The 25,310-nt window shown below is 62.7% G+C and overlaps 1 protein-coding gene across 18 annotated transcripts in view; it reads left to right on the forward strand.

Moving 5' to 3' along the window:
• TNK2 (tyrosine kinase non receptor 2) overlaps positions 1 to 24,569 on the forward strand; it is a 43,111-nt gene extending 18,542 nt beyond the window's left edge. For 4 of the 18 annotated variants that reach the window (XM_077884121.1, XM_077884132.1, XM_077884118.1 and 1 more), the window contains exons 2-16: positions 6,341 to 6,521; positions 7,582 to 7,652; positions 9,590 to 9,811; positions 10,537 to 10,689; positions 11,168 to 11,445; positions 12,898 to 13,024; positions 13,417 to 13,563; positions 13,648 to 13,742; positions 18,649 to 18,843; positions 20,090 to 20,181; positions 20,719 to 20,838; positions 21,492 to 22,846; positions 22,948 to 23,043; positions 23,216 to 23,343; positions 23,756 to 24,569. In XM_077884121.1, coding sequence (XP_077740247.1) covers positions 6,359 to 6,521; positions 7,582 to 7,652; positions 9,590 to 9,811; positions 10,537 to 10,689; positions 11,168 to 11,445; positions 12,898 to 13,024; positions 13,417 to 13,563; positions 13,648 to 13,742; positions 18,649 to 18,843; positions 20,090 to 20,181; positions 20,719 to 20,838; positions 21,492 to 22,846; positions 22,948 to 23,043; positions 23,216 to 23,343; positions 23,756 to 23,762 — 3,249 coding nt within the window. In that variant the 5' untranslated portion in view covers positions 6,341 to 6,358 and the 3' untranslated portion in view covers positions 23,763 to 24,569. Of the gene's footprint in view, positions 1 to 1,605; positions 2,017 to 6,340; positions 6,522 to 6,585; positions 6,709 to 7,383; positions 7,430 to 7,581; positions 7,653 to 9,589; positions 9,812 to 10,536; positions 10,690 to 11,167; positions 11,446 to 12,897; positions 13,025 to 13,416; positions 13,564 to 13,647; positions 13,743 to 18,648; positions 18,844 to 20,089; positions 20,182 to 20,718; positions 20,839 to 21,491; positions 22,847 to 22,947; positions 23,044 to 23,076; positions 23,348 to 23,755 lie in introns of those variants that run through there. The other 14 variants (XM_077884117.1, XM_077884119.1, XM_077884129.1 and 11 more) reach the window with 14 other exon arrangements.
• Positions 24,570 to 25,310: the final 741 nt, after the last annotated feature.

Consider the following 25,310-nt stretch of genomic DNA (forward strand, 5'->3'; position numbering starts at 1 on the left):
GAGTCCGGCATAGGGTTTTGATGGACTTGGGGCTCGTCTTTTGGGGGCAGCCAGAAATTTTAATCTGGCTGTTCTGATCCAGCAGCCCCCGTCTTACAGCAGAGGAAGTAATTTTTCCTTAAATTGTTCCCTAGAGTTGGGTCCCTGGGGCTCCTTAGAGGGTGGGGTCTGGTGGGAAATAGGCAGTAGGTTTCCCTGAGCCATGGGCATTGTCTGGCAGCGTTTGGGGGAAGAGTCACTTCCAGGGTGACCTCAGCCTGACTTCATCTTGTCCATTAGCTCTGACCCCAGCCTCAGACCGTGATTCACTGGACCAACAGGAGGCAGTACCTGGCGGGTGCCACAGGCTTTGGGCGGTGGATGACATGGGGCTGGGAGTGTCATCCCCCTGCCAGGGGGCCGTGGGGTCAGAGCAGGAAATGGCTGACCTTTCAGGTGACCACCTCTCTGCTAGGATGTTCGAGCACTAACAGAGGTCCTGGAAAGAGAGCCTAAGATGCTGGCTCCCCAAACTCTCACCCAGCTGCCTGCCCCCCACCTCCCCCCCCCCCCCACCAGCTGGGGTTCCCGGAGCCAGTAGCCAGCTGGATAGGGACAAGAGAGCAGTGTACGTACTAGACGCGGGCTCCCCGGGCATGGCTGCAGAGGGGGGAGGGGTTGCCGAGGGAGACTGCGAGGACTTCCTGCAGCTGTCAGGTGTGTCTGGGGGCCGCAGTGAGGGGGGTGTAAGAGCAGCTGGCACTCTTGAGGAGGGGCAGAGGGATCATTTGTCAGCTGCAGGAACATGGGGGGCTTATGGGGGCTTGATGGAGTGTCTCTAGTTCCTTTAGCTGAGGCTGTTGTCTGTGGGTGGGGGTGCTATATGAGAAACCTCCTATATAGCCTGGAACCCTATTGTTTTGGGGTGGGGGCATCCCAGCAGAGAGTAGGGGCATATTTGTTTGTTTTGAGGGGGCTTTGGATCTTAGCCAGCTGGTCTGGGGGAGGAGGCACCCTGGATGTTGCGGGCAGTGTGAGGCAACCCCAGGGGAGGGGGTGGAGATTCCTCACCCCCCCAACCCCCCTCGCTCTTGGCCGGACTGTCCCACTCTGGCAGGCTGCCGGCCTCCTATTTCCGTCGGGCACCAGGGTAACAGGGCCACATTAGGGCCTGAGCCAGGAGACGCCCAGCCAAGGCTGGGACTTGGAGATGGGGGAGGGTCTCTGAAGGGTCTGCCTCCGGGGCCCAGGAATGACTGACTGGGGCCGAGGCCCCCAACTCAGGCTGTGTTCTGGCCCCCACGGCCCCAGACAAGCCCATATGGGAGTCTGTACCCCTCTTTGTACGGTGCTGCTCGATTCCCATAGCCCCCACCCTAAAATCCCAGGAGTTGTCTGCAGCTATGGGGGCTGGGGTGGAAGCCAGAGACAGGGGGCCTTGTGTATGGGGAGACAGGGGGGCCAGCGCGGGTGGCTGGGAGGAAGAGTCCCCCTATTCCCGCCACCCTCTTGGCAGTGATTCAGAAAGGTCCTTTTTCAGCCAGTGTCAGAGCTGCTCAGCTGGGGAGGGAGGGAGGAGGGCGGGCGGGCGGTCAGGCGGGGGAGCCAGGGAGTAGGGCTGAGCTGTGACCACTGCGCTGAAGAGCAGTCGGAGCAGCAGGACGGAGGACCGGCCGCAGCCAGCCCCCAGCCCCCAGCCCCCAGCCCCCAGCCCGAGGGGAGCTAACCTGCCCCTGCCAGACTAGCCAGCTGGGGAAACAGCTGTGCAGCCGGGAAAAGGGGTCCACCCTGTTTTCCTGCCCCACTCCGCACCCCTGTGTGGGATTTGGGGGACTCCTGGGGCCGACCTCTGGTCAGCTCCCATTCTGGGCAGGACCCTGAGCTCAGGAGCTAAAGCCCCTGCTCCCCCCCCTTGGGCCAGAGCCCCAGCGCCGGGGCCGGGGGTCCAGCTCCGTGGAGATGCCCGCAGCTCGTCGGTTCCCTGGCCTAGAGCTCTCCTTCCCTCTCCTGGCCAGACTGCGGCGCCGCCTGTACACAGTGAGTGAGGCCGGGGTGCGGGTAGGACTGGCTGGGGCTGGGGTCGGCCCCTGGAGCCAGCGGGTCACTGGGGGGCAGAGTGTGGGACTGGGAGGGGCTGAGGGTTGAGGGGGGCGCTGGGCTCCGGGCCTCTGCCCTGGACTGCTGCAGCCTGGTTGGGACGGGACGCCGTCCGGCGCCGCGGCAGACACAGGTGGGGACCGCGGCCGGGGCCCTCCAGCCGGGGACTGAGCGGAGGGGCATGCGGTGCGTGCCCTGTGCTTCCGGGCCAGCGAGGCCTGGTGAGGAGGGGACGGGGAGTGGGGGGGCGGGGGCTTGTCCAGGGTCACCCTGGGACTGGCGGGGGGCAGGACTGAGGGCCTGGTGGCTTTTCGCTGCGGTCCCAGTGTTCCCAGTTCCCCGCACACCCCCACGCAGAGCAGCCCTGTCCCTGGGGCTGGGGGGAGTGTCCAGCTGGGCAGGCAGGGCTGTTCCCGGTGTCTTGGCGAAAAGAACCAGGCCACTCTGTGCTTTCTGAGCGGCGTCAGGGGAAGGGCTCCGGGTCTGGTGTCCGCGCAGTCCCCGCACCCAGGGCATGGCCCTCGGCTCTTGTTGGGAGCACCCGGGGGTGGGAGTGGGGAGCCTGGCGCCCTGAGACTTGGACACGGGGCAGGAAGAGGAGGGGGTCTCTAGGCTGCTGGCCCTGCTGGCAGGCCGCGCCCTGGGGCACGCAGGGGGTGCCGTGGTGGTGGGAGTGGCGGCGGCAGACGCGCAGCCTGGGTCGGTGATTTTCACGGTGCACCTTTGGGGCCGCCTTCTGGAAAGCAGCGACGTCCTGTCCACACTCCTTTGTGTGTGACAGCTACTGTCGTTGAGGATAAGTGAGTGACTACAGCTAACTGCTTAGACTCGTGCCTGGCATATGGTAAATACAGTCGAAGCCTTAGGGCGATTGTTTTTCTTCTCAAGTAAAATTAATAGAAATATAACCTTCTTGCCGTGTGTGTATATTGTCAGTCACCGGGATGTCACCTGTAGTTGAAAGGAGAAGTGAGGGCAGCCCCGGTGGCGCAGCGGTTTAGCGCTGCCTGCATCCCGGGGTGTGATCCTGGAGGCCCGGGATCGAGTCCCACGTCGGGCTCCCTGCATGGAGCCTGCTTCTCCCTCTGCCTCTCTCTCTCTCTCTCTCTCTTTCTGAATAAATAAATAAATCTTTAAAAAAAAAAAAAAAAAAAAAAGAAAGGAGAAGTGAAAGGACGGTGATGATAGCATTTCCTGATACGTCAGGGCCCTCTGACCTGATGAGGTAGTCAGCGCTAGGACCTCCAGTAGAACCGCCGGGGAGGCAGCGTCTACAAGTGCTGACCCACAGGGGAGTTTTGAAACAATAAAGTTGGGTTGCCTTCAGTGATGTTTTTCTAAGTAGCAAACAACTTTTGGTAAGTTCTGGATAAAACAAAGGCCAGTCCCCCTCCCCCCCCCACCGTTTACTTGTTCATTCTCGGTGCGTATTGAAACTGCAAAATCCGATTTTGTTCGCACGTAAAATGGAATTTGGTTCTAGGTTCGCATGCTTATAAGCCAGTTTCCCACCTGCATGAATTACATTGTACAGGACTTGGGACAGTGAGATTGCCCTGCATGTTGTAGGATAACTTGTGTTCTTGTCCCTTGATCACCCACTAAATGCCACTACTGGCCCCCAACATGATGACAACCAAGAATGTCCCCTAGGGGGCCGTACAGCCCTCATGAGCACCATCTGGGTAAAGGGTCACTGCTTGAAGTTTGGAAAAAAAAAAACCCTCCCCATCGCCCAGCTGCCTTGGTGGAGGAGCCAGGGTTTTTTTTTTTTTTTTTTTTTAAGCCATGGTTTGAACTGAGGCTTCTCATCCCGTTTGTCGCTCTTTGTACTGCCCTGAGCTGCCTGGGAGGGTCTGAAGTCCTGGCACTGGGCTCTCAGCACCGCTGGGAACTGTGGAGGCAGGAGGCTCACGCTAGGCCTGAGCTGCAAGTGTCTGCTTCCCTTACCGTGCCCTGTGATGGGAGCTGGGGCCCACGGCCACCTCGGACTCGGTGGGAGGCTGAGGCGCAGCTGGTCATCCTCGGTTGGGGACGGAACGCGGGTCAGGGGCTGCCCTGGGCAAGCCCTCAGCTTTGAGGTGTATGACTTGGACAGGAATGGGTTTGGGTCCAGTGGGTCAGGCTGCTTCGTTTCAAGGGGTGCCCCGTCCTCTTTCTCTGGGCTGCAGAGTGTGTAGGTCAGGGTTCACTCACCCATGGCCCCGTTGGCTGATTCTGGCCTGCACATGTGTTTTGCTTGGCCAGCACGGAACATGTGTGTGCGCACACGTGCATGTGTACCGCAAACTTGAATTCGTTGACATAATTAAAAACTCAGGGATAGGATCCCGGGGTGGCTCAGTGGTTGAGCATCTGCCTTCGGCTCAGGGCATGATCCTGGGGTCCCGGGATCGAGCCCCACATCGGGCTCCCTGCATGGAGCCTGCTTCTCCTTCTGCCTGTGTCTCTGCCTTTTTCTCTGCCTTTCATGAATAAATAAATAAAATCTTTAAAAAAAGGTCAGGAGAAAGATGTAATGTGAAATGAAAACAAGGAACAGAATGGTGTGGTTGATGGGTGAATATTTGTGTGGGGGCAAAACAGTCTGGAAGGATATGTAGAAGTCGTTTATGGCAGGTGGCTTTGGGGACGGGGGGTAGGTGGCTTGCTGTGCAGCAGCCCAGGGAATGAGACTTATTCATTCATCCATCTCTGTTTAAGAACGCCTTTTTGAATATTTTACCATGTGCATATATTACCTTTTCAAAAATGGTGAGATTTCACATATAGATTCAGATTTCCAATATTTTTCTAAAAGATTTTATTTATTTAATCATGAGAGACACAGAGACACAGGCAGAGGGAGAAGCAGGCTCCCTGCAGGAAACCTGATGCTGGACTCGATCCCGGGTCTCCAGGATCACGCCCTGGGCCTAAGGCAGGTGCTAAACCGCTGAGCCACCCAGGGATTCCCAGATTTCCAATATTTCTTGAAAAAATGAAAAGCTTTGACAACCCTGGGCAGCAGTCTGGTGACAGCCGTTGATGGAGCTAAGTAGTGCTGCCTCTTTGAGCCGGCATCGGAAAGCCCACCCCAGCCTCTGCCCCTCTTTTGTCTTCCACTCACTGTGGTCCTGACAGCCCGGCACTTGAGTGGTCTCCTGCGGGATGGTCTTTGGATTTGGGGAGCGATGCTCTGGTGATGTCAGGTGTTGGGTGGGACTTAGAGCTCATCTGGTCCACAGTGCTTTCTCTGGGGCCCATCAGGTCTGCGGAACCTATGGATGGGTCTCAAGGGACCCTGCACCCTCCCCCCCAATTAAGATTATATACATATATAGGGACGCCTGGGTCTCAGTCGTTGAGTGTCTGACTTTGGCTCAGGTCATGATCCTGGGGTCCTGGGATCAAGTCTCGCATCAGGCTCCCCGCATGGAGCCTGCTTCTCCCTCTGCCTGTGTCTCTGCCTCTCTCTCTCTCCGTGTCTCTCATGAATAAATAAATAAAACCTTTAAAAAGATACATATATGTAAAGTAGTATATATATATATATATATATTTTTTTTTTTTGAGTAAGCTTCACAGCCAACATGAGGCCCAGTGTGGGGCTCGAACTCACAACCCTGAGATCAAGAGTCACTAGTTCTACTTACTGAACCAACCAGGTGCCCCTCCCCAATTTTTATTTTTTTTTTTATTTTTTAATTTTTTAATTTTTTTAAAATTTTATTTATTTATGATAGTTACAGAGAGAGAGAGAGAGGCAGAGACACAGGCAGAGGGAGAAGCAGGCTCCATGCACCGGGAGCCCGATGTGGGATTCGATCCTGGGTCTCCAGGATCGCGCCCTGGGCCAAAGGCAGGCGCCAAACCTCTGCGCCACCCAGGGATCCCCCCTCCCCAATTTTTAAATGAAAACTTTAAGAATGTGTATATTTTCCTGGAGACACAACCGATAGTTTTGATGCTTCTCAAATGGCTTGTTGACTGTCTGAGAACAGAGAGGTTGATCTCCGGTCAGTCGGCCACAGCGTGGACTTTAGACCCCGACTCCAGAGCCCGGGCTGATTTCCAACTGCCCGAGTTCTGTCGTCGTTCCTGGTGGGAAGAGGGGCACAGGGGTACAGGCCATCCTCTACGGCTGTTTGGGGGGAAACAAGAAAGTGATTTGGGTTCGTTGAAGCAGCTTAGTAGGATGTGGGTGAGGCCAGGGCACTCAGGGCAGAGTCCCTCACTACCTGCCTGCACCCCTTAGTCCCTGAGCCTTTCTTCCTCCCCACAGAGGCTGGGCAGCAGCAGCATGCAGCCGGAGGAGGGCACAGGCTGGCTGCTGGAGCTGCTGTCCGAGGTGCAGCTGCAACAGTACTTCCTGCGGCTCCGCGATGACCTCAATGTTACCCGCCTGTCCCACTTTGAGTATGTCAAGAATGAGGACCTGGAGAAGATTGGCATGGGCCGGCCTGGTAGGTGGGGACGTTGGCCGTGCTTGTTGCTTCCCCACTGACCATCTACCTCCTCTATCCTCAGGATTGCCCACCGCATAGAAGAGCCCTCCTCCTCATTCCATGGGGTGGCACAGCTGAGAACTCTCGCTGCCTGTCCAGGAACCCCCAAGGTGGGGTGGAGGGGCATCAGTACATGCTGCACACAGTGAGTGCATGAGAACAGCTGGCAGTTGTAAAGGTGAACTGGAGTTTAAGGAGAGTGAAGTCTTCGAGCTCTGGATACTCAGGATTAAACATACACCCCTTTTTGGTTTGTTCAGACATTTGTAGGATGGGTTTCCTCCATCTCTCCTCTGCCATAAACTGGAAGTGAGTTTGCTCTGTTCACCATTCTCAACACCAGGGGGTCAGCATCCAGAGATCTGTATGAACACCCTCGGATGGTTTGCCAATTTGCCCTTCATCTGTCTCTTTCTCACAAAGATCTGCCGTAAACTGAACTCATTCTGTTTCCCATGCACCAAGGTCTGCCGTAGAAGTTGAACTCCTTTCTTTTCCACGTATTTATCCTAAAAGTACTGATCGTAACATCTAGAAGCCATGGTATTCCATGTAGAGCGTTAGAAATTTGTTCACACAGTCAGCTTATAATAGCTAAATAAGTAATAACCTGCTAAATCAGACATCGACATAGGCTAGTTGGGCTTGGATAGTTGGTATCTGATGCCAGGCACGTAATAGAATTTTATGGGAGAAAAAAAAAAAAACAGCTGAGCAAATTCTATCCATTACCTTGATTTTTTTTTTTTTTTTTTTTGAGTTGGAAAAAGATCACTGCTGTTCAGTTTTGGTGGTTAAACACCTCCATCTAGTTCAAGAACCACTGCCTGGAAGTGGAATGCCGTGACCGTTAGCTGTGGCCCCTGGTTGGTTGGAATGGTGTTTCCTTGGTGTCATTGTGCTGGGCAGTATTTAGTGCCGGACCCACCCCGGGGGACCAAGGAAGCATGCAGGCAGGTGGCTTCTCTGGGGGACGTGAGCTGCCTTAACAACATCGGAACCCCTTCTTTCCCCGCAGGTCAGCGGCGGTTGTGGGAGGCTGTGAAGAGGAGAAAGGCCATGTGCAAACGCAAGTCTTGGATGAGCAAGGTGCGTGGACGAGGAGCAAGTGGGGCGGGCAGCCTCACAGGCCTCCCTCTGAGGTCAGGCCTAGGAAACTCCTCCATTCCCAGGCGGGTGTCATCTGTACCTGGTACAGACCTCCCTCCTCCGGGGGTCTCCCTGGGCAGGGTGCTTGTAGAACCGCCTGGTTCTTGTACCCACCAGAGATGGCACGTGAGTAGCCCGTGTGCCACGATGGCTTCGTGTCCCCTCCTGCGGTGCAGGCGCTCTTTGACAAGTGCACCGTAACTTGAGCCCGTGCCCTGTCTGACTGTTGGGGCCAGTGTCCAGGGCAGCATGGTGCGGACTGTCTGGACCCAGGACATCTTTGCCTCGCTCCCCCCCTCCCCGCCCCGCCCAATCCCTGGTCCTCAGGGGGTTTCTCTGGACCTCTGGCCTGCTGACAGCTTCCTTCCCCAAGCCTGCCCCGCCACCCCCCCTTTGCCCTAATTTGGGTCCGTGGAGTGGTGAGTCCCTGGTCTGACTCAGTGGAACTTTGCCCATTGTCTGGAAGACAATGCAAGAGGAAGTGAACCAGCCAGGGCCTTCCCTCCCCACTCCTGGCCTCAAGGCTGGGGTGGGGGGTGCGTTACGGCAGAACAGCTGGACTGGGATTGGGCAGCCGAGATTTCCTGGCTGTGATCTGGCAAAGGGGCTGTCTCTTGGGAGCCTGTGGCCTTTTCTGGGGACACTGTCCTGGTCCCTTGCCCAGGTTTTAGGAAGGATGGGTTTGTTGGGGGGGTGAAGGCAGGAGGGAAGAGCCGTGCAGCGCCCCGGGATTCAGGGGTTGCACTGGGATTCAGGGATCGCGGATCCACCACCCAGGAGGCCTTGGGGTCAGTCAGTGAACCTCTCCAGACCTGAGGCCTGTCTTCAGGTAGAAGGCCGGGGGCACTTGGCCAGCTCACCTCACGAGGCAGTGGAGAGGGTCCCTCGAGATAAAGGCTGTGAGGGCCTTGTCAGCCGAGCACTTCTCGCAGACATAAGGGAGCTCAGTTACGGAGAGGAGGGCAGAGCGGTGGCTAGAAGGGGCCCTTGGCTTGGAGACACCCCCTGCCCTGTGCAGATCAGCTCTGCCAACCTGTGCGGGGCAGAGGCCCAAGCGGACGGAGTCTGCAGTCTGAGGCCAAGGCCCGGATGCCCCAGTGGGGGTGGCCGAGTCCGACCCATGGGGCCACCTCCACTCCTGAGGGCCTCCTGTCCCCTGGCCTTGGGCCCCTTCCCTCCACAGCCTGGGCTGCAGAGTCCCCTCCAGTCTTCCTTTCACAGCTCTCGGCGCCCCTCCAGCCGCCCAGCTGTCTTCCCAGGCCCTGGCCCAGCAAGGCCTTGCTTCATCTGCACACACACCGCCCCCCCAACCCCCCCGCCAGCCCCGCCAGCACACACATTCACAGTCCAACCTCAGGCTCAAATTATCCTCTCCCCCTGGCAGGATGAAGGGCAGTCAGCTCCCCAGGGAGGGTGGAGACGGACAGCGCCAAATGGGCAACCCAGAGAAGGGGCCAGGGCTAAATATGGAAAGGGAGGTGTTTGCGGAGGGCCCCTCGGGCTCCTGCCCATCTGCTTGGGTTGGGGGCCAGAGTCTGTGCTGGGCAGGGGGACGGGGGGACAGGTGGTGCAGAGGATGGGTCTAGAGTGGCTTTGGGCTCCCCCTGGCCCCACAGCTGGGCGTGGGGTCACAGGCGTCACAAGCTGCACGGCTGTCAGGCCATTTCTGGCCCACACCCTGAGGCCACACTGAGACTGGGGGTTGCCATTTGAGGGTGTGGTCTGGAGGAGGGGTGGGCCTCCAGCCAGTCTGCACCCTGGCAGTTTGGCCACGCCAGGAGCTCTCTGGAGGCCTAGCGGACGACCCTGCGGGGCAGGACTGAGGACCGGCCCCGGGGCCTCCGGCTTCCATCTAGCCCCTGGCTGCCTTCAAACAGGTGTTCAGTGGAAAGCGACTGGAGGCTGAGTTCCCCCCTCATCACTCTCAGAGCACCTTCCGGAAGACCTCACCCACCCCGGGGGGCCCAGCAGGGGAGGGGCCCCTACAGAGCCTCACCTGCCTCATTGGGGAAAAGGACCTGCATCTATTCGAGAAGCTAGGAGATGGCTCCTTTGGCGTGGTGCGCAGGGGCGAGTGGGATGCCCCCTCGGGGAAGACGGTGAGCTTTCTGGGTCCTGTGGGGTGTGGCAGAGGGACAGGCCTCTTCAGGTACTCTGGCAGGTGCCCCCCTCTGCCGGGATGTGGACGGGGCTGGACGCAGTTCGAGGGGGGCTTGCTCTGGACGCCACGCTCAGGTTAACTAGACGGGTCTGACTCTCTTCAGTTATAAAAATAATTATTACAAAGGTTTGGAAATTGTTTTTAAAAATAAGGAAAAAGCGTTTGTAATCCCACGACTCAGAGGAAGCACAGTTAGTATTTCGGCTTCGTGCATTTTTACACCCGCGCGGAGCAGTGTAAGCAGGGATGGGAGGCAGGACCCGCCCGCATCCCCAGGAGGGAGCTCTTGCCCCTTCCCCCTAGTCTCCTCTTCCTCCGAGGGAAGCACTACGGGGATTTCTGCCGCCTGCCGCCGTACATTCGTTTTTTGGCATTATATTTACAACATTTTCAGTATTCCACTTTTACGACGACATTTGAACGTCTGTCATCACAGTGATGGCTGCTGTTTAACCTGGGCGTTCCCCACCCGCCCGGAAGGGGGGCCCAGGCCAGGCCGCAGGCCCCCGGGGCACGTTCACCCGCCCAGACCAGCAGCCCCGGGGCAGGGCTATTAGGACTGAGTTGGAGGGGGAGCAGGTGGGCTCAGAGTGTTGGGGCCTGAGGTCTGTCCTGACTCCTCCCCCCCATCCCCATCCCCATCCCCATCCCTGCGGCGGGCAGATGAGTGTGGCTGTGAAGTGCCTGAAGCCTGACGTGCTGAGCCAGCCAGAGGCCATGGACGACTTCATCCGGGAGGTCAACGCCATGCACTCGCTTGACCATCGCAACCTCATTCGCCTCTATGGGGTGGTGCTCACGCCGCCCATGAAGATGGTGAGCCCTGCGGGCAGCGGGTGGGTGCTCAGGTGGGGTCTCTGCGCCCCCAGAGGGGCCCGTCCCCCTGTCGGTGCTGTGTTCGCGCTCCGTCCAGGTGAAGGGGGCCCTGGTCCTCCACCTGCTGTGGCAAAGCGGCTCCTCGGGGCCTAACCTGGTGCTCTGTCCTCCGGAGCCCAAGTCCATCTTTGGGTTTTGTTTGTGCTCCTTGGCAGAGGGTTGCACTCATAGGAGGGGCCGGCCCTAGAGTTTCGTTTTTAGAATTTCTAATCTGAGCCTCTGTGGGTTGCTTCTCTCTGAGCCTCGGGTTCCCGTGCGACCTGGATGGGGAGAGGCTGGGGAAGGCTGTAGAAGTCCTAGAGGTCCCCAGAGGGCAGGCTCAGGCCTTCAGGAGAGGGACTGGGAGCCCAGCATGGGGCACTGAGGGAGGGGCAGGGCTCGGTGGCACTTACTCCTCCTGCCTCCTCCATGGCCCCAGGTGACGGAGCTGGCGCCGCTAGGATCGTTGTTGGACCGGCTGCGCAAGCACCAGGGCCACTTCCTCCTGGGCACTCTGAGCCGCTACGCTGTGCAGGTGGCGGAGGGCATGGGCTACCTGGAGTCCAAGCGCTTTATTCACCGTGACCTGGCTGCCCGAAATCTGCTGTTGGCCACCCGTGACCTGGTCAAGATCGGGGACTTCGGGTTGATGCGTGCGCTACCCCAGAATGACGACCACTATGTCATGCAAGAGCATCGCAAGGTGCCCTTTGCCTGGTGAGGGACAGGTGCTGCTGGCTCACGGGGCCTGCCCCCCCCCCCCCCCCCCGCCCCGGTCCCTGCACACCCAGCCTCAGAGTTTCCGGGGCTTCGGTTCCCATAGTAGCCTCTGTCTTTCCTGGGCCCGGGGACCCTTCTTGTGTGTAGTCCATTCACTCATCCGCCCGGGGGAATTCTCTGGGCCCGGGTGCCAGGTACTGAGATGCACAGGGATGAGTGCCGTGGGGGCCCAGAAAGACTGCCCAGGAGGACTCTGTCATAGTCAGCTCCCCAAATACCAGACTTTATCAGAAGTTAGGCAGGCACACTGGTGGGCAAGTATGTTCCAGGTAGAGCTAGCTGCGGGCAGGGCCAGACCACGTCAGGGCCTGTAGGCTGACCAGGGACATTCACCTCACCAGGGTGGTACCTGGCCCTGCCCTGGCCCCGGCCCTGGTGTGAGACCGTCATGATCCACTGGTTCTGGAGGCACCCGAGGGGGTGTGTGGTCTCCTCGCTCTGGGGTGCGACGAGTAGGTCGTGTTCTTGCCGGAAAATCCTCCTAACCTAGGATACACAGCCCCGCTCACAGTCGATCGTTTACGTAGGGTGACTACACGTTCCGGATTGTGTTGTTCTGGGGTCATTGATAGCACCCCCTTCATACCCAAGCATCCTGGTTTGAGTGGTAAACCATAGAGTCCCCTTACGGCAGCATGAAGCCAGCAGATCGTTGTTAGGTTTCCCAGATGAGGAACACCGGGCTTGCGGGTCTTGAGTGACTGTCCCTGGGCAGCGTCTCCCCCTCGCCCCCCACCTGAGTGGCCAGGCCGGCTCTCCAGTCCCAGGAGAGAGTCTGGTTCTCGGTCAGGTCAGCTTCCCTGTCACTCCGCACCTTGGCCCACCCAGGGACACCCCTTTGCCGGCTCCGCTGCACTGGGGGCATTTCTCTGGCTCACCCAAAAGGGGGTCCCACAGGGAGTGTGGGGTATTTGGGTGAAGCCAGTGTAAACGGTTTCCATCCATGTCAGTTCTTCCCCAAACCCTGTCCAAATCTCCCACCCACACCTTCCTGCTGAAATGACCCAAATCCCAGGATCCTGCCCCAAATCCGGAAATCGTCATCCTCCCACCACAATTAGAAAACAGCCTGAGATGTTATCCCCTCTCCTCCCCCTCACCAATTTCTGGAGCCTCTGACCTCTCCCCCGACTGCTTCCCTGACCTGCACACGTCACCCTCCTCCCGCCCGGGCTCCATGGGAATAAAGACAGGAGCGTAGATGATGTCCTCCGAGTCTGTGCATCCCATAGTCAGTAAGTCCTGTCCCTGTTCACGTGTGTCACCAACACCTACCGTTGAGCCTGGCGCACAGGGCTGCGATGTGCTGAGCGGCTGCTCTGTGACCGTCGGGCTGATGGGGGTGGCTGTGCTCTGAGAGGCCTTCTGTTTGACCCCTGCCTTTGCCAGGTGTGCCCCTGAGAGCCTGAAGACGCGCACCTTCTCCCACGCCAGTGACACCTGGATGTTTGGAGTGACGTTGTGGGAGATGTTCACCTACGGCCAGGAGCCCTGGATCGGCCTCAATGGCAGTCAGGTGAGGGGCCGGAGATGTGCTCCCGACGTGCCGGGCGGGGATTGACTTGCTTCCTGGCTCCCACCCGGCCCGTTGGAACTGGCTCCCGTTGGCTGGAATCCCTGTCCCCCATGCCCCGCGTCTCATGACCTCTCGAGCCGCTGAGCCAAGAGAGGGGCCCGCAGTGCTCCGGCCGGGGCCGCCCCAGGCTCGCTCGCGCTCTGCTCCCTTGCCGCGGCCACCTCTCCAGAGGCCCCCACCGGAGGCCCGGGGCTGGGCTCCCCGACACAGCTTTTCTTCGGGGTGCAGGCACGGCGGCCCACAGCTCCCGTTGTTCCATGGGCCTGAGGGAAGGTGGGGAGTGACGGGCTGGGTGCCCTGCTTGTGCTCCAACTGCACCGCCCCACCGCCAGATTCTGCATAAGATTGACAAGGAGGGGGAGCGTCTCCCGCGGCCGGAGGACTGCCCCCAGGATGTCTACAACGTCATGGTCCAGTGCTGGGCCCACAAGCCAGAGGACAGACCCACGTTCGTGGCTCTGCGGGACTTCCTGCTGGAGGTGAGGGCAGGTCTGTGCCCGGGGCTGGGGTGCCCATGCGGGGGCTCAGTCCCAGGGTGGGCACTGACCCCGCTCTGCCCCCAGGCCCAGCCCACCGACATGCGTGCCCTTCAGGACTTTGAGGAACCAGACAAGCTGCACATCCAGATGAACGACGTCATCACCGTCATCGAGGGAAGGTAGGGAGCACGGGGCCGGGCCTGCAGGGCCTTGAGGGGTGCGGGCTGCGGGTGGAGGGCCACGGCTCACAGCGCTGGGCGGCGGGGAAGGACGGGCCGGCCTCGCCTCACTGTCGGGCTCAGAGTTTCCCTGCACAGCACCACCTCCTTCACCCTTTTCCCACTCGGCTCGGCTCTGGCTGTGTGGGTCGGAGCCAAACTGCCGTTGGGGTGACGCGTAGGAAGTGGCTCGGCTTGGCCCCAGGGCCACCACCAGGGACTCTGGAGCTCCTGAACGTTCCTCTCCTCCTCTCCCCGTCCCCTCCCCTCCCCTCCCCTCCCCTTCCCGCCTCCTCCCAGGACAGGGGCCCTGACTGCCCCCCAGTGCCTAGCAGTAGCCCCCAAAGCAGCCTCTGCCCTCCCTTTGAGCCCCCGTCCCCATCCCGGGGCCCCCTCCCCACTCCGACCTCCGCTGGGGTGCCCCCTGGGCTCCTCCGCCCCATCCCCATGCCGGGCCCTCTGTTCCTGACTCCCCCCCCCCCCCCCCCCAACACCTGGGTGTCTGTCTCTGCCTCCAGCGGCATCTCCTGACTCATGGCTCCCACCTGGGGCCCCTGCTCAGGGCCTTCTGCCGAGGAGGCCCACCACCCCCACCCCACCCTCTGTTATCTGATCCCCAGGGCGGCTGAGGAACTGGTTGGGGCAGGGCAGGCTTGAGGTGCCTTTGGGGTAGGGGTGAGCCCAGAGGACCAGGAAGAGGCGCAAGGCGGAGGAAATCCCCGGTGCCCCTGCTCCTGTGACTCAGAGCCGGGCGGGGTGGGGGCTGGGGCTGGGGGTCACTTCCCACACAGCCCGTTGTGCTTAGACCTCAGGTCGAGGGGCCTGGGGCTTTTAGTGAAATCCTCTGCCTCGCGGGCGTCCGTTGGGGAGCTTCTGGGTGAGTCAGGGTGATGGGGGAGGCCCGGAGCCCCTGCGGTCCTGCAGACACGTGACCTGCCCTCGCTGTGGCCCCAGCACGGGGCCCCCTAGACTCTGGGCCCCGGATCTGGGAGCGCGAATGACATCTCGGTCGGGTGCGGGGGTAGCGGTTTGGGGAGTTAGTGGTGGGGGAGAGAAGCCAACAGCTTCCAGGAGGAGAGAGGCACAGGGGTCAGGGAGGAAGATAGTCTGTGGGTCTGGGGCTGAGGCGCCAGACGGGACCGTAGGCATGGCTCTCGGGAGCCTTCTGGAAAGAGGAAGATGAGAGCGGAGGCCTGCCTGGAGGGGGGCGCACACGGGCCCGTAAGCCCGAGGCTGGGCCTGTATCCGTGCCCACGGCCAGGAGCCCGAGCTCTGCGCCTCCCCGCTCATGCCCCATGGCCCCAGATTTTTACCTCCGCCCGTCCCTTGCTGTCAGTGGGGCCCCAGGGTTCCCCAGGGAGTGACTCAGTTGCTTCTTGGTTCGGGGGCGTGTGTCTGGAGCTGGTGGCCTGGGTGCAGGTGGGGCCCCGGGGGAGCCACTCCTCTGGAGGCACCGTGCCCCGCCCCGGCGTCCCGGGCTCCCGTTGGCCCCAGCTGCTGGCTCCGCGGCCGCCTTGCCAGTGTGGGCTCGCTGGGCTCCTCCTCGGGGGCCAGGGCCGGCGTGGGCCACGGCGCCCGCTCGCGTTCCTGGAGCTGCTCGGAGGGGGGAGCTGAGGGGCAGAGGCCGCGGCGGCCGGTGAGGCCTGGGGGTGGGCCTGGGTGCGGGGCCCCTGTTTCCTCAGCACCCAGACGTCTCTGTGTGTGTTTGGCTCACGGTCTCCCCGCCTCCGGTGGACGGGCTCTGTTCACGGTCTCTTGGGTCTGGCTCCTGCGTGTGCGTCTCTGCTTCTCCGTCTCCCCAGCCTGGCTCGCCGCTCTGTTTCTGCTCCTCCACTGGCCCTGTGCTCCTCTTGCTTCAGAGGTGCTGGCGTTGTTTCCAGGTCGAGTCTGGGACCCCTTGGCCCCCGGCTCTGGCTGGTTCTGGAGGCTCAGTGCCTCTCAGGGTACCGGGCACCGGGCAGAGAGGACAGCTCGATGTTGCCTGGGGCTTGTGACTCGGCGTCTGGATGGAGGGATGGATGACGAACTGGTCTTTTCCAGGGGGTCTGACTTGGAAGCTGGGGCAGCCGGCAGCATTTTCATGCTCTGTTCTTAGAGAACCAGAGAAAGGAGACTGAGGATTTGAAATCCTTCCTCGGGGCCTTGGCCTGGCCTGATCCCCGGAGCCTCTGCTTCCAGTGGTAGGTGGGGGGGAAGCAAGGGCCCGTGTTGTCCCTTAAAACCAGGGGCCGCCCGGGTCACTCAGAAGTGAGTGGGGCAGTGTCTTGAGCAGAATGTCTAAGCAACATTTACCAGCCACTTCTGGACTGGACCGCCGTGGGCCGGGACGGGGACAGGGCGCTGAAATTTCCAGAAGCCGGTCCCCGATAGAGCAGGGCCAGCCTTAGGCAATTCTCAGCCCAGACCTCAGTTTCCCAGGTACCGCCCACCTCTTGCCTGTCCCAGGCCACTGACGGGGCCGCAGGAAATAGAAAGTCCGTGCTGGAGACGCGGGTCCTTTTCTCTTCCCCCAGGGACTTGTCCGCGTCGTGGTGTCTGCCCTCGGTGGGCCCGACTCTCCCTTTGCTGTGGACACTCTGGCCTTTTTGTGGAGGGGGAGCGGGTGTGGCCAGTGCAGGCCAGGTGGCAAGGGTAGCCTCAGGCCTTTCTGAGCCGCTGGCACCTGGTCCCCCCACCCCCACCTCGGGGGCTAGGCAGGTGGTGCAGGGCGGCATCGGCCGTCTCAGGAGATACGTTTGAGCCTGGTCGGGAGGATGCTGCTTCCGAGTGTGCTTGGGATGTGATTCCCAAGAGTGTCCCCCCTCTCTTTTTTTTTTTTTTTTTTTAAGATTTTATTTATTTATTCATGAGAGATGCAGAGAGAGAGGCAGAGACCCAGGCCGAGGGAGAAGCAGGCTCCCTGCAGGGACCCCGACGCGGGACTCGATCCCAGGACCCTGGGGTGACACCCTGGGCCGAAGGCAGCTGCTCCACTGCGGAGCCCCTGGGCGCCCTATGAGTGTCTCCCCCTTACACGTGCCCTGAACCCCCAACTCCCCCTCCCCAGTAGCAAAGTGTTGGTGGGAAATGACGTCGGGACTCCCGCAGGCAGTCCCGGGGCTCTTGCCTCGGCCGCACCTGTAGTAAAGGGAGGTGGCTTGGCCTCTGTCCTCTCTGAAGCGTGTCCGGAGGAGCCAGCATGACGCTGCGGCTGTGCTCGGGGAAGGAGTGGAGGCAGTGACCTGCCAGCGTGGCCTTGCTCAGGGTCCACAGGGAGGACGTGGTCACGGGGCGGCCCCGGCCTTGGATGCGGGCCCGATCTCTGGACCCGCCGGCCGCCTCCGCTGCCGCTCAGCCAGGTTGGCGAGCACGTCGGAGGGGGTGTGGAGGGCAGAGTCCGCCGTCCGGCCCGGGGGTGTCCGAGAGGGTCCCCGGAGGGCCACGCAGAACCCAGGGAGCCAGTGGGGAGGGGGGGCAGCGGGGCGGCAGGGGCGGGGTCCCCGGCGGCGGGCGCCCGCCTTCGTCCTGCTTCAGGGGAGCACGGCAGCCCCAGCCAGCCCTGGGCCGCAGTGTCCCGCGACGTCTCGCCTCGGAGTGGCCCTGCCGTTCGCGGTGGGCGCCGTCCCTCCCTGGGTGTCGTCCTGCCTTCTTCCCTCGCCTCCCGCCCTTCCCACCCCGGGGGGCTGGTCAGCGGCTCTGTATGGGGAGGCCGGGCTCCCGGCTCACCCCCCACCCCCTTGGCTTCCCGAGCGCTGCTGTGCTCGTGGGCTTCCACTTGCGGTCTCCACGGCAGGCAGTGGGAGGTCATGCCGCTCCCGGGGGCCTCGTCCCCTCACGGACGAGGATCCAGGAGCTCGGCCTCCATCCCCCCTCGGCCCCTGCAGCCCGGCTGCAGTTTGGAGGGGCCCCTCGGCGCTCGGGGCATGCGGCCGGGGGTTGGCCGGGTGTGTGCACGCCCACCACGGCGGCGTGAGGCCAGCACCGCCTCTGCCTCGGCTCAGACCCTGCCCGTGTGGTCAGCTGTGGGCGACCCCAGCGCAGATGCAGGAGCTGCAGCCTGCCACTCAGAGTGTCCGGGGGGCCCCTTCCTGCCCCGGCCCCCACCCCAGACCCGGGCTTAGGCTACATTAGCAGAGCTTTCGTGTCTGAGATCAGAGTGAGGAGCAGGAGCTCCCGTGGTTCGGCTGTACTGGGAAGCTAGGCCGCTTCCAGACCCCGTATTTAAGACAAGAGTTCCCCGGGAGATGGACAGGCATAAGGGCAGGTGTCCCACACCCCTGCCCGGAGGTTGTGAAGGGCCCTGGACACACAGAAGTGATGGGAAGGCGTGGCTTGCTCCGAGCGCTCCCAAATGCACCAGGGGCTGCGTGCCCACGGCGAGTGTGGCCGGAGGGCTTGGCTGCGAGGCCACTAGTGCAAGGCCGTCGTGCTGCTTTGGCGTCTCCAGCTCGGGATGCCTGGATCCTGGGCTGAGGAGCAGGGCCCGGTGGCCAGAGGCTGGGGGTCCAGGCCTTGCCAGGAGGAGGGAGGTGAGGGGCTCGGTAGGAAGGGAGCCGGCTTGCAGACTAACGACAGAATTTGATCCTGGGTCTGCTGCGATGTGTCTGGGAACTCCGGGCAAGCCTGGTCGCTTGTTGGAACCCGTTTCCTGATCTGTAAACTGTAGAAAAAACTGTGGGACCCCCCTCGGTATCTGAGGGTAAGGTGTGTGCGGCCAGCCGGGCCCTGCACTCAGACCACCCTGGTGTCGGGCCGTACGCCCTCCGGTCCCCTTGTGCCGAGGTGGCCAGGCGGCAGCGAGGCTGGAGGCAGCTGGGTTTGGAGAGGGTCCCACGCCCTGGGGCCGCCCCAGCGCACTGGTGCTCACCGCGTGGTCTCTGTTGGGCAGGGCGGAGAACTACTGGTGGCGCGGCCAGAACACGCGGACGCTGTGTGTGGGGCCCTTCCCTCGCAACGTGGTGACCTCCGTGGCTGGCCTGTCGGCCCAGGACATCAGTCAGCCGCTGCAGAACAGCTTCATCCACACGGGACATGGCGACAGCGACCCCCGCCACTGCTGGGGCTTCCCCGACAAGATTGACGAGTGAGTGCGCCGGGGTGGGCTGTGGCCTGTGGCGCCAGAGTCTGCAGCCCCCAGAAGCCGTCCCTGCAGGCTCAAGGGGGGGGCGGTGTCGGGAGCCCAAGGATGGTTGGTGCCACCCCACCTGTCTCGGAACCACCTTTGGAAGGGCTTCAGCAGGAACGCCTGTGTCACGCTCCCTGGTGTTGGGGCGGTAGTGGCCCTGCTTACCCCGCACGGTCCTGGAGACCCAGCCTCCTGGGTCAAGCCCTGGGGGTGCACACAGGCCCAGGGGACACGCCGCTGTGTCCTGGGGAGGGGGGCGTAGACAAAGAGCTCCCTGTGGGGAGACTCCAGAGGGAAGGTTTGGCAGCTGCCCTGCTTGCCTGCTCACTCTGCACTTGGGGGGCCCCGGGGGGGCTCAGTGTCCTTTAAGTGAAAGGAGGAGGTCCCTGGGGGGGCATCCGGAGGACACAGGAAGAGAAGTAGTCCCTTCCCGGGTACCCTGCCCCAGCGAGCCTCCCGGCAGCTCCTGAGCGAGCGTCCGCTTCATGCCTCCTTGCTGGCAGCGGGGGCTCCCGGCAGCCCTTCCTGCTCTGGCTTCTGGGGCACAGGGAGGCAGGCCGTCCCCCTCGCCCTCGCCCTCGCCCCCCAACGCGGAGCCTGGGAGAGCAGCCGCTGCCTCCTACGTCCCAGGAGCCAGCACGAGCCTGAGGGAAGGGGTGAGCTGTGTAGAGGCCCTCTGGCCCGCTCCTGGCGTGCTGCGGCCAGCCCAGCCCGGTCCTCCAGGCTTTCCTCAGCCCCGGGCCTAAGTGCCAGGGCCTGACAGTCCGCACGGGGGCTGGGAGGGTGACCGGGGAGCAAGCCAGGTGGCCCAGCCCCCCTTCTGCCTGGCGGGGGAAAGAGGGGCCTCCTGCGCCCCCGACGGCGTGGTGCGGCCTGATGCCTCTGGGCCCGGTGGGTCAGAAGAGCACGTGTGGGCAGGTGACGGCCAGGCGTGGGTTGGGGCGCCGCGGCAGTTGCAGGGGTCGGGGTCAGGAGCTCCGTCTCTGCCCTCCCCACAGCTCCCGGCCCGTGTAGTCTTCAGGGAGCTGCCGTGAGTTGGGGGTCCTGGGCTCCCGACCCAGGTTCTTGGCGGGGCTTGGCTCAGGTGGTTCTCTGCGTGCACTCAGGGTTCTGGTCTCGGCCTGGCCCCGGGCATCTCCTCCCCCTGGGGCCGCTCCACGTGCCTCCCCCAGCCCCACCGTCTGACCCGGTCGTCCTCCCACAGACTGTATCTGGGAAACCCCATGGATCCTCCTGACCTGCTGAGCGTGGAACTGAGCACCCCCCGGCCCACCCAGCATCTAGGAAGGCTGAAAAGTAAGAGTCCGGCCTCCCTCCCGGAGCCCCCTTGTGCGTCCGCTGCCCAGTAGCAGGCTGCCCAGGCTCCGGGACAGTGGGGTCAGGGCTGCAGGGGGACAGCTGTGCCCTGGCTCCGGCTGGCCGTGGGTGCAAGACGAGAGGCCGCTGCATCCGCTGAGGTGGGCATCCCCGGCTGGCCGTGTTGGCCTGCCCGCCGCAGCGTCCCCCTCTCTCCTCCCCACGCACTCAGATCCTGCCTTTCCTCACTCCCCCTAAGCCTGCTGTCCTCTCCCGAGCCAAAACCACCCCGCAGGCTTCACGCTGGCCAGGAGCCTCATCCACCTCCCGGATCCTGTGCCTGTCGTTCTGGAACGCGGGCTCCCCCCATCCTGCCGCCCCACTGCTTCCCATTGCTGTTGGGTTTGTACTGTTGGCTCGGCCCCTGTTCACCGCCCTCTCTCTGTCTCTCTCCACGCTGCCCTCCTGTCTGTCTGTCTTCTCTCCCCTGTCTCGCCCGCTCTGTCCCTTCTGCTCTCCGCATGGCCTTTCTTGCAGGGGAGCCTCCACCTCGCCCACCTCAGCCTGCCATCTTCGCTCAGAGTAAGTGGGGCCGCTCTCGAAGCCTTGGCCCCTGCCCCTGCCCCCTCTCTCCTCTCATTCCTCCTCTCCTGGAAGGTACAGCGCCCTGGTGGGCTGGCGGGGTGGCGGGGGGCGGGGGGGGCATGCTGTGTGTGCTGTGAGCTTTGGCTGCTGACCTGGCCCAGCATGCCTGCCTCTCCCCCGACCCCCCAAAGCCCAGGCTTCTGGAGCAAGTGTGTGGTCCCGGCGCCCGCCTCTCCACCGTCACGCGGCCTGGTCCCGCTCCCTCTGGGACCCGCAGATGCCGTGTCGGGGCTTCACGGTGCTTGGTCAGGAGCTCTGTGCTCTCCGAGGACAGCTCCTGTTGCCCTTGATGGTGGGGGATTGTCCGTGGCCCCCGCCTGCACTAATGGTGTGCGTAATGGGGTGGGGATATGGGGTTACCAGCCGGGGCCCAGGAGTCTGGGGCGTTCGGGGCCTTGTGTGTCGGGGTATCATATGGCTGTGAGGTACCGCTTGCTCTAGCTGAGATGGAGGCAGGGGTCCATGAGCCCATGTGGAGAACTGAGTGTCCGGAGCAGGTTCTGTCCTCCTGTTGGAACAGGGTTGGCGTGCGTGGAGGAATTTGGCAGCCGAGGGGCTAATCTCTGGGGGCGTTGGGAGTGGGGGGCGGGGGAGGGTACTTGTCTCTCTTCCCCGTCCCCCTGCCTGACACTGCCTTCCCGGTGGGGTCTCCCTCCCTCTCCTAGAGCCAACCTATGACCCTGTGAGTGAGGACCAGGACCCCCTGTCCAGCGACTTCAAGAGGCTGGGCCTCCGGAAACCAGCCCTGACCCGTGGGCTGTGGCTCGCGAAGCCCTCCGCTCGGGTGCCCGGCACCAAGGCGGGTCGTGGCGGTGGGGGCGAGGTCACGCTCATTGACTTTGGCGAGGAGCCCGTCGTCCCCACCCCCCGGCCCTGCGCGCCCTCACTGGCGCAGCTGGCCATGGATGCCTGTTCCTTACTGGACAAGACCCCGCCGCAGAGCCCCACGCGGGCCCTGCCCCGGCCCCTGCACCCCACGCCCGTGGTGGACTGGGACGCCCGCCCGCTGCCCCCGCCTCCTGCCTACGACGATGTGGCCCAGGACGAGGATGACTTCGAGGTCTGCTCCATCAACAGCACCCTGGTGGGTGCAGGGGTCCGCACTGGGCCCAGCCAGGGCGAAACCAATTACGCCTTTGTGCCTGAGCAGGCACAGCTGCTCCCTCCCCTGGAGGACAATCTGTTCCTCCCACCCCAGGGTGGGAGCAAGCCGCCCAACTCGGCCCAGACCGCAGAGATCTTCCAGGCGCTGCAGCAGGAGTGCATGCGGCAGCTGCAGGTCCCGGCTGGCTCCCTGAGCCCTCCTCCTGGCCCGGCCCCAGTGGGTGAGGACAAGCCCCAGGTGCCCCCCCGCGTGCCCATCCCCCCGAGGCCCACCCGCCCACGGGGCGAGCTGTCTCCAGCCCCCTCAGGCGAGGAGGAGATAGGGCGGTGGCCTGGACCCGCCTCCCCTCCCCGGGTGCCTCCCCGGGAGCCCCTGTCCCCTCAAGGCTCACGGACCCCTAGCCCCCTGGTTCCACCCGGCGGCTCCCCGCTGCCACCTCGGCTCTCCAGCTCACCTGGGAAGACCATGCCCACCACCCAGAGCTTTGCCTCAGACCCCAAGTACGCCACACCCCAAGTGATCCAGGCACCCGGCCCGCGGGCTGGTCCCTGCATCCTGCCCATTGTCCGCGACGGCAAGAAGGTCAGCAGCACCCACTACTACCTGCTGCCCGAGCGCCCACCCTACCTGGAACGCTATCAGCGCTTCCTGCGTGAGGCTCAGAGCCCTGAAGAGCCGGCCCCCCTGCCCGTGCCCCTGCTGCTGCCCCCGCCCAGCACCCCGGCTCCTGCTGCCCCCACTGCCACCGTTCGACCGATGCCCCAGGCCGCCCCCGATCCCAAGGCCAACTTCTCCACCAACAACAGTAATCCAGGGCCCCGGCCACCAGCCCTGCGGGCCGCTGCTCGGCTGCCACAGAGGGGCTGCCCTGGGGACGGGCCGGAGGCTGGACGGCCGGCAGACAAGGTCCAGATGGTGAGCACCAGGCCCGGCTGCTGGGCGGAGGGGCGGGGCCTGAGGGCCCCAGAGGAATGGGCCCAGGCGGTGCTGACGGGTAGGTGGGTGGGTGTGCCCAGCTGCAGGCCATGGTGCATGGGGTGACCACAGAGGAGTGCCAGGCAGCCCTGCAGAGCCACAGCTGGAGCGTGCAGAGGGCTGCACAGTATCTGAAGGTACCCCCACCTCCCGCCCACTCTGGCTTTCAGGGACCCTGAAGACTGGCTCTGCCGCTCTCACCTCCCCTGACCCCTCCCTGCCATCCTGCCTCTGGCTCTCCTCTGCCCCCACCCTGGCTGGTGCCCTTCAGCCCCAGCGTGTCCCATGGCACCACCCTCTGCTCCTCAGGTGGAGCAGCTCTTTGGGTTGGGTCTGCGGCCGCGAAGCGAGTGCCACAAAGTGCTGGAGATGTGCGACTGGAACTTGGAGCAGGCTGGCTGCCACCTGCTGGGCTCCTGCGGCCCTGCCCACCACAAGTGAGTGAGCGCCCCCCCACTCGGCCCCGGGGTCCCCCAGCTTGGGGGGGGATGGCGGCCCATGCTGCGGGGCAGGCAGTTCCGGGTGAAAGAAGTTTCTTCTAAGCCCGCTTAGATGTTTCAGCACCTGGTCCGGATGAACTTGGGGGTCCGAGGAGCCCCTGCCCCGTGGGGGCTTCCTCAGGCTTTACGGTGCCCGCCGCCCTCTGGCCGTCTCAGCAGCAGCACTGCTGTCTTTTTTTTTTTTTTTTTTTTTTTGAAGCTAGAACATATCCCAGGGTGGTAAATTCCAAAATTATTGCTGACTCTTCAGCTAGATTCGCCTGGTACTAGGAGGCCCGCTCGTGCCCACCCGCACTAGCCGTTCTGTGCCCTTGACAGAGGGGCTTTCTGGTTGTTTCCCCTCCTGTAGGCGCTGAGGTGTCTGGAGAGCCAGAGGGTCTGTCCTGAAGGAATCACTTGAGTCTGTCCATCTGACAAGGGTGGGGAGGTCCCCCCCCAGCCCGGAGGACCTGCTGCCACTTGCTGCTCCTAGTGGCGGAGCAAGGCCAAGGCAGCAGGAGACTGGGAGCCCCGCCTTGCCGTCCCCCCTCACCCAGTGCTGTCCCTGCAACTTTGGATCAGCTCTTGGTGCCCCTGGCCAAGGGGTAGGAAGGAGCCCTGTGAAGGCGGGCCTGGGGGCGGCCTCCGCGGGCCCTGCAGCCGAGCTGCCTCTGCGCCAGCCCCTGGTGGGGGCCTGGGGCGGGAGAGTGTCCCCAGGCCCTGCCGCCGCCGGGGAAGCCAGGCTTGACCCATGCCGGGAGGATGTGCTGGCCCCACAGAAGGGGGCCAGCACCCAGCAGGCCCTCAGGGCAGCGCCCTTCTCCAGGGATCTCCTGGTGGGCATTGGGATGTCGGAGAGAATGTGACTTGTGGCCACACCATGGATACGTTACGGGACTTGGCAGGTCTTAGGATCTTGTGCCTGGAAATAGCCCTAGGTGGCTGAGGAAGCAGAGCAAGGGTGCCAGATTGTTCTTTGGCAGGGACCAGGGCCCAAGGCCCCAGGGTTGGAAGGAGACCAAGGGGGCAGCTGCCCTGGAGGGACACCAGCGCTTCCTCTTTGACCCAGCTCCTCCCCTGTGCTGTTCCGTGTTTTCCTGCCAGCGTCTGCCACCAAAGTTGCTGCCCCGGCTATGGATCCCTGCTTCTTCCAGAGAAATAAAGCTAGTTTCTATTTTATGTTACTTCCTTGTCCCTGCCTGTGTCTTTGCCTCTCAGGCAACAGCCTGAGGTCCCCGAGGTCCCCCGGCGGGGGGTGGGGGGGGTGGGGGGACAGCATCAGTCGGCAGCAGGCCTCGGGGCGCCCCCTGTGGACAGAGGGGGGAAGTGCGGCCTGGGTGACCCTCAGGGTGCTCTCCCCTTCGGGGTTCACCCCCAGCCCCCCGAGTTCTTGCTCCGAGCTCCAGAGGGCAGGACGCGCTGCCGGAGCGGGTGGAGCAGCTCACTTAGCTGGAGCTAAGGCAACGTCCGAACAAGGAGAGCTTCAGTGCGTGTCTTAGTTTTGTTTTGCTGAGTATTTCGTATGGGTCAGAATTCAGAGGGGGTTGGGGCCGCAGTGAAGCCACCTCCCCTCCCCAGGGACCGCCTGCACCATCGGTGTCTTGGGTTTTTCGCTTAGACTGTTCGGCAGAGTTCATAGTCGCACTGAACGAGCGTCCCGTTCTCGTTTGGGGCCGCGTGGACGTACCTCGTCACCCCGTGGACCGAGGGCGTTGAGTCTTGCCCAGTCCTTTGCTGCAGCAGATGGCAGGCGGCTGTCTTCCCCGCCGAAGCCAGCCTGGAGGACGGGTGACGGGTTCCCGGGAGCGGAGCCCCGAGTCGCAGCGCGTGCAGCAACCACGGGGCTCGCTGGGCCCCTCCGTGGAGCACGGTCTCGGGCAGCCGCAGCGACCCGGGCCTCCCACGGCTCACGGAGCCTCCGGGGT

Source organism: Canis aureus, chromosome 35 (assembly GCF_053574225.1).
Source record: "Canis aureus isolate CA01 chromosome 35, VMU_Caureus_v.1.0, whole genome shotgun sequence".
Lineage (NCBI taxonomy): Eukaryota > Metazoa > Chordata > Mammalia > Carnivora > Canidae > Canis > Canis aureus.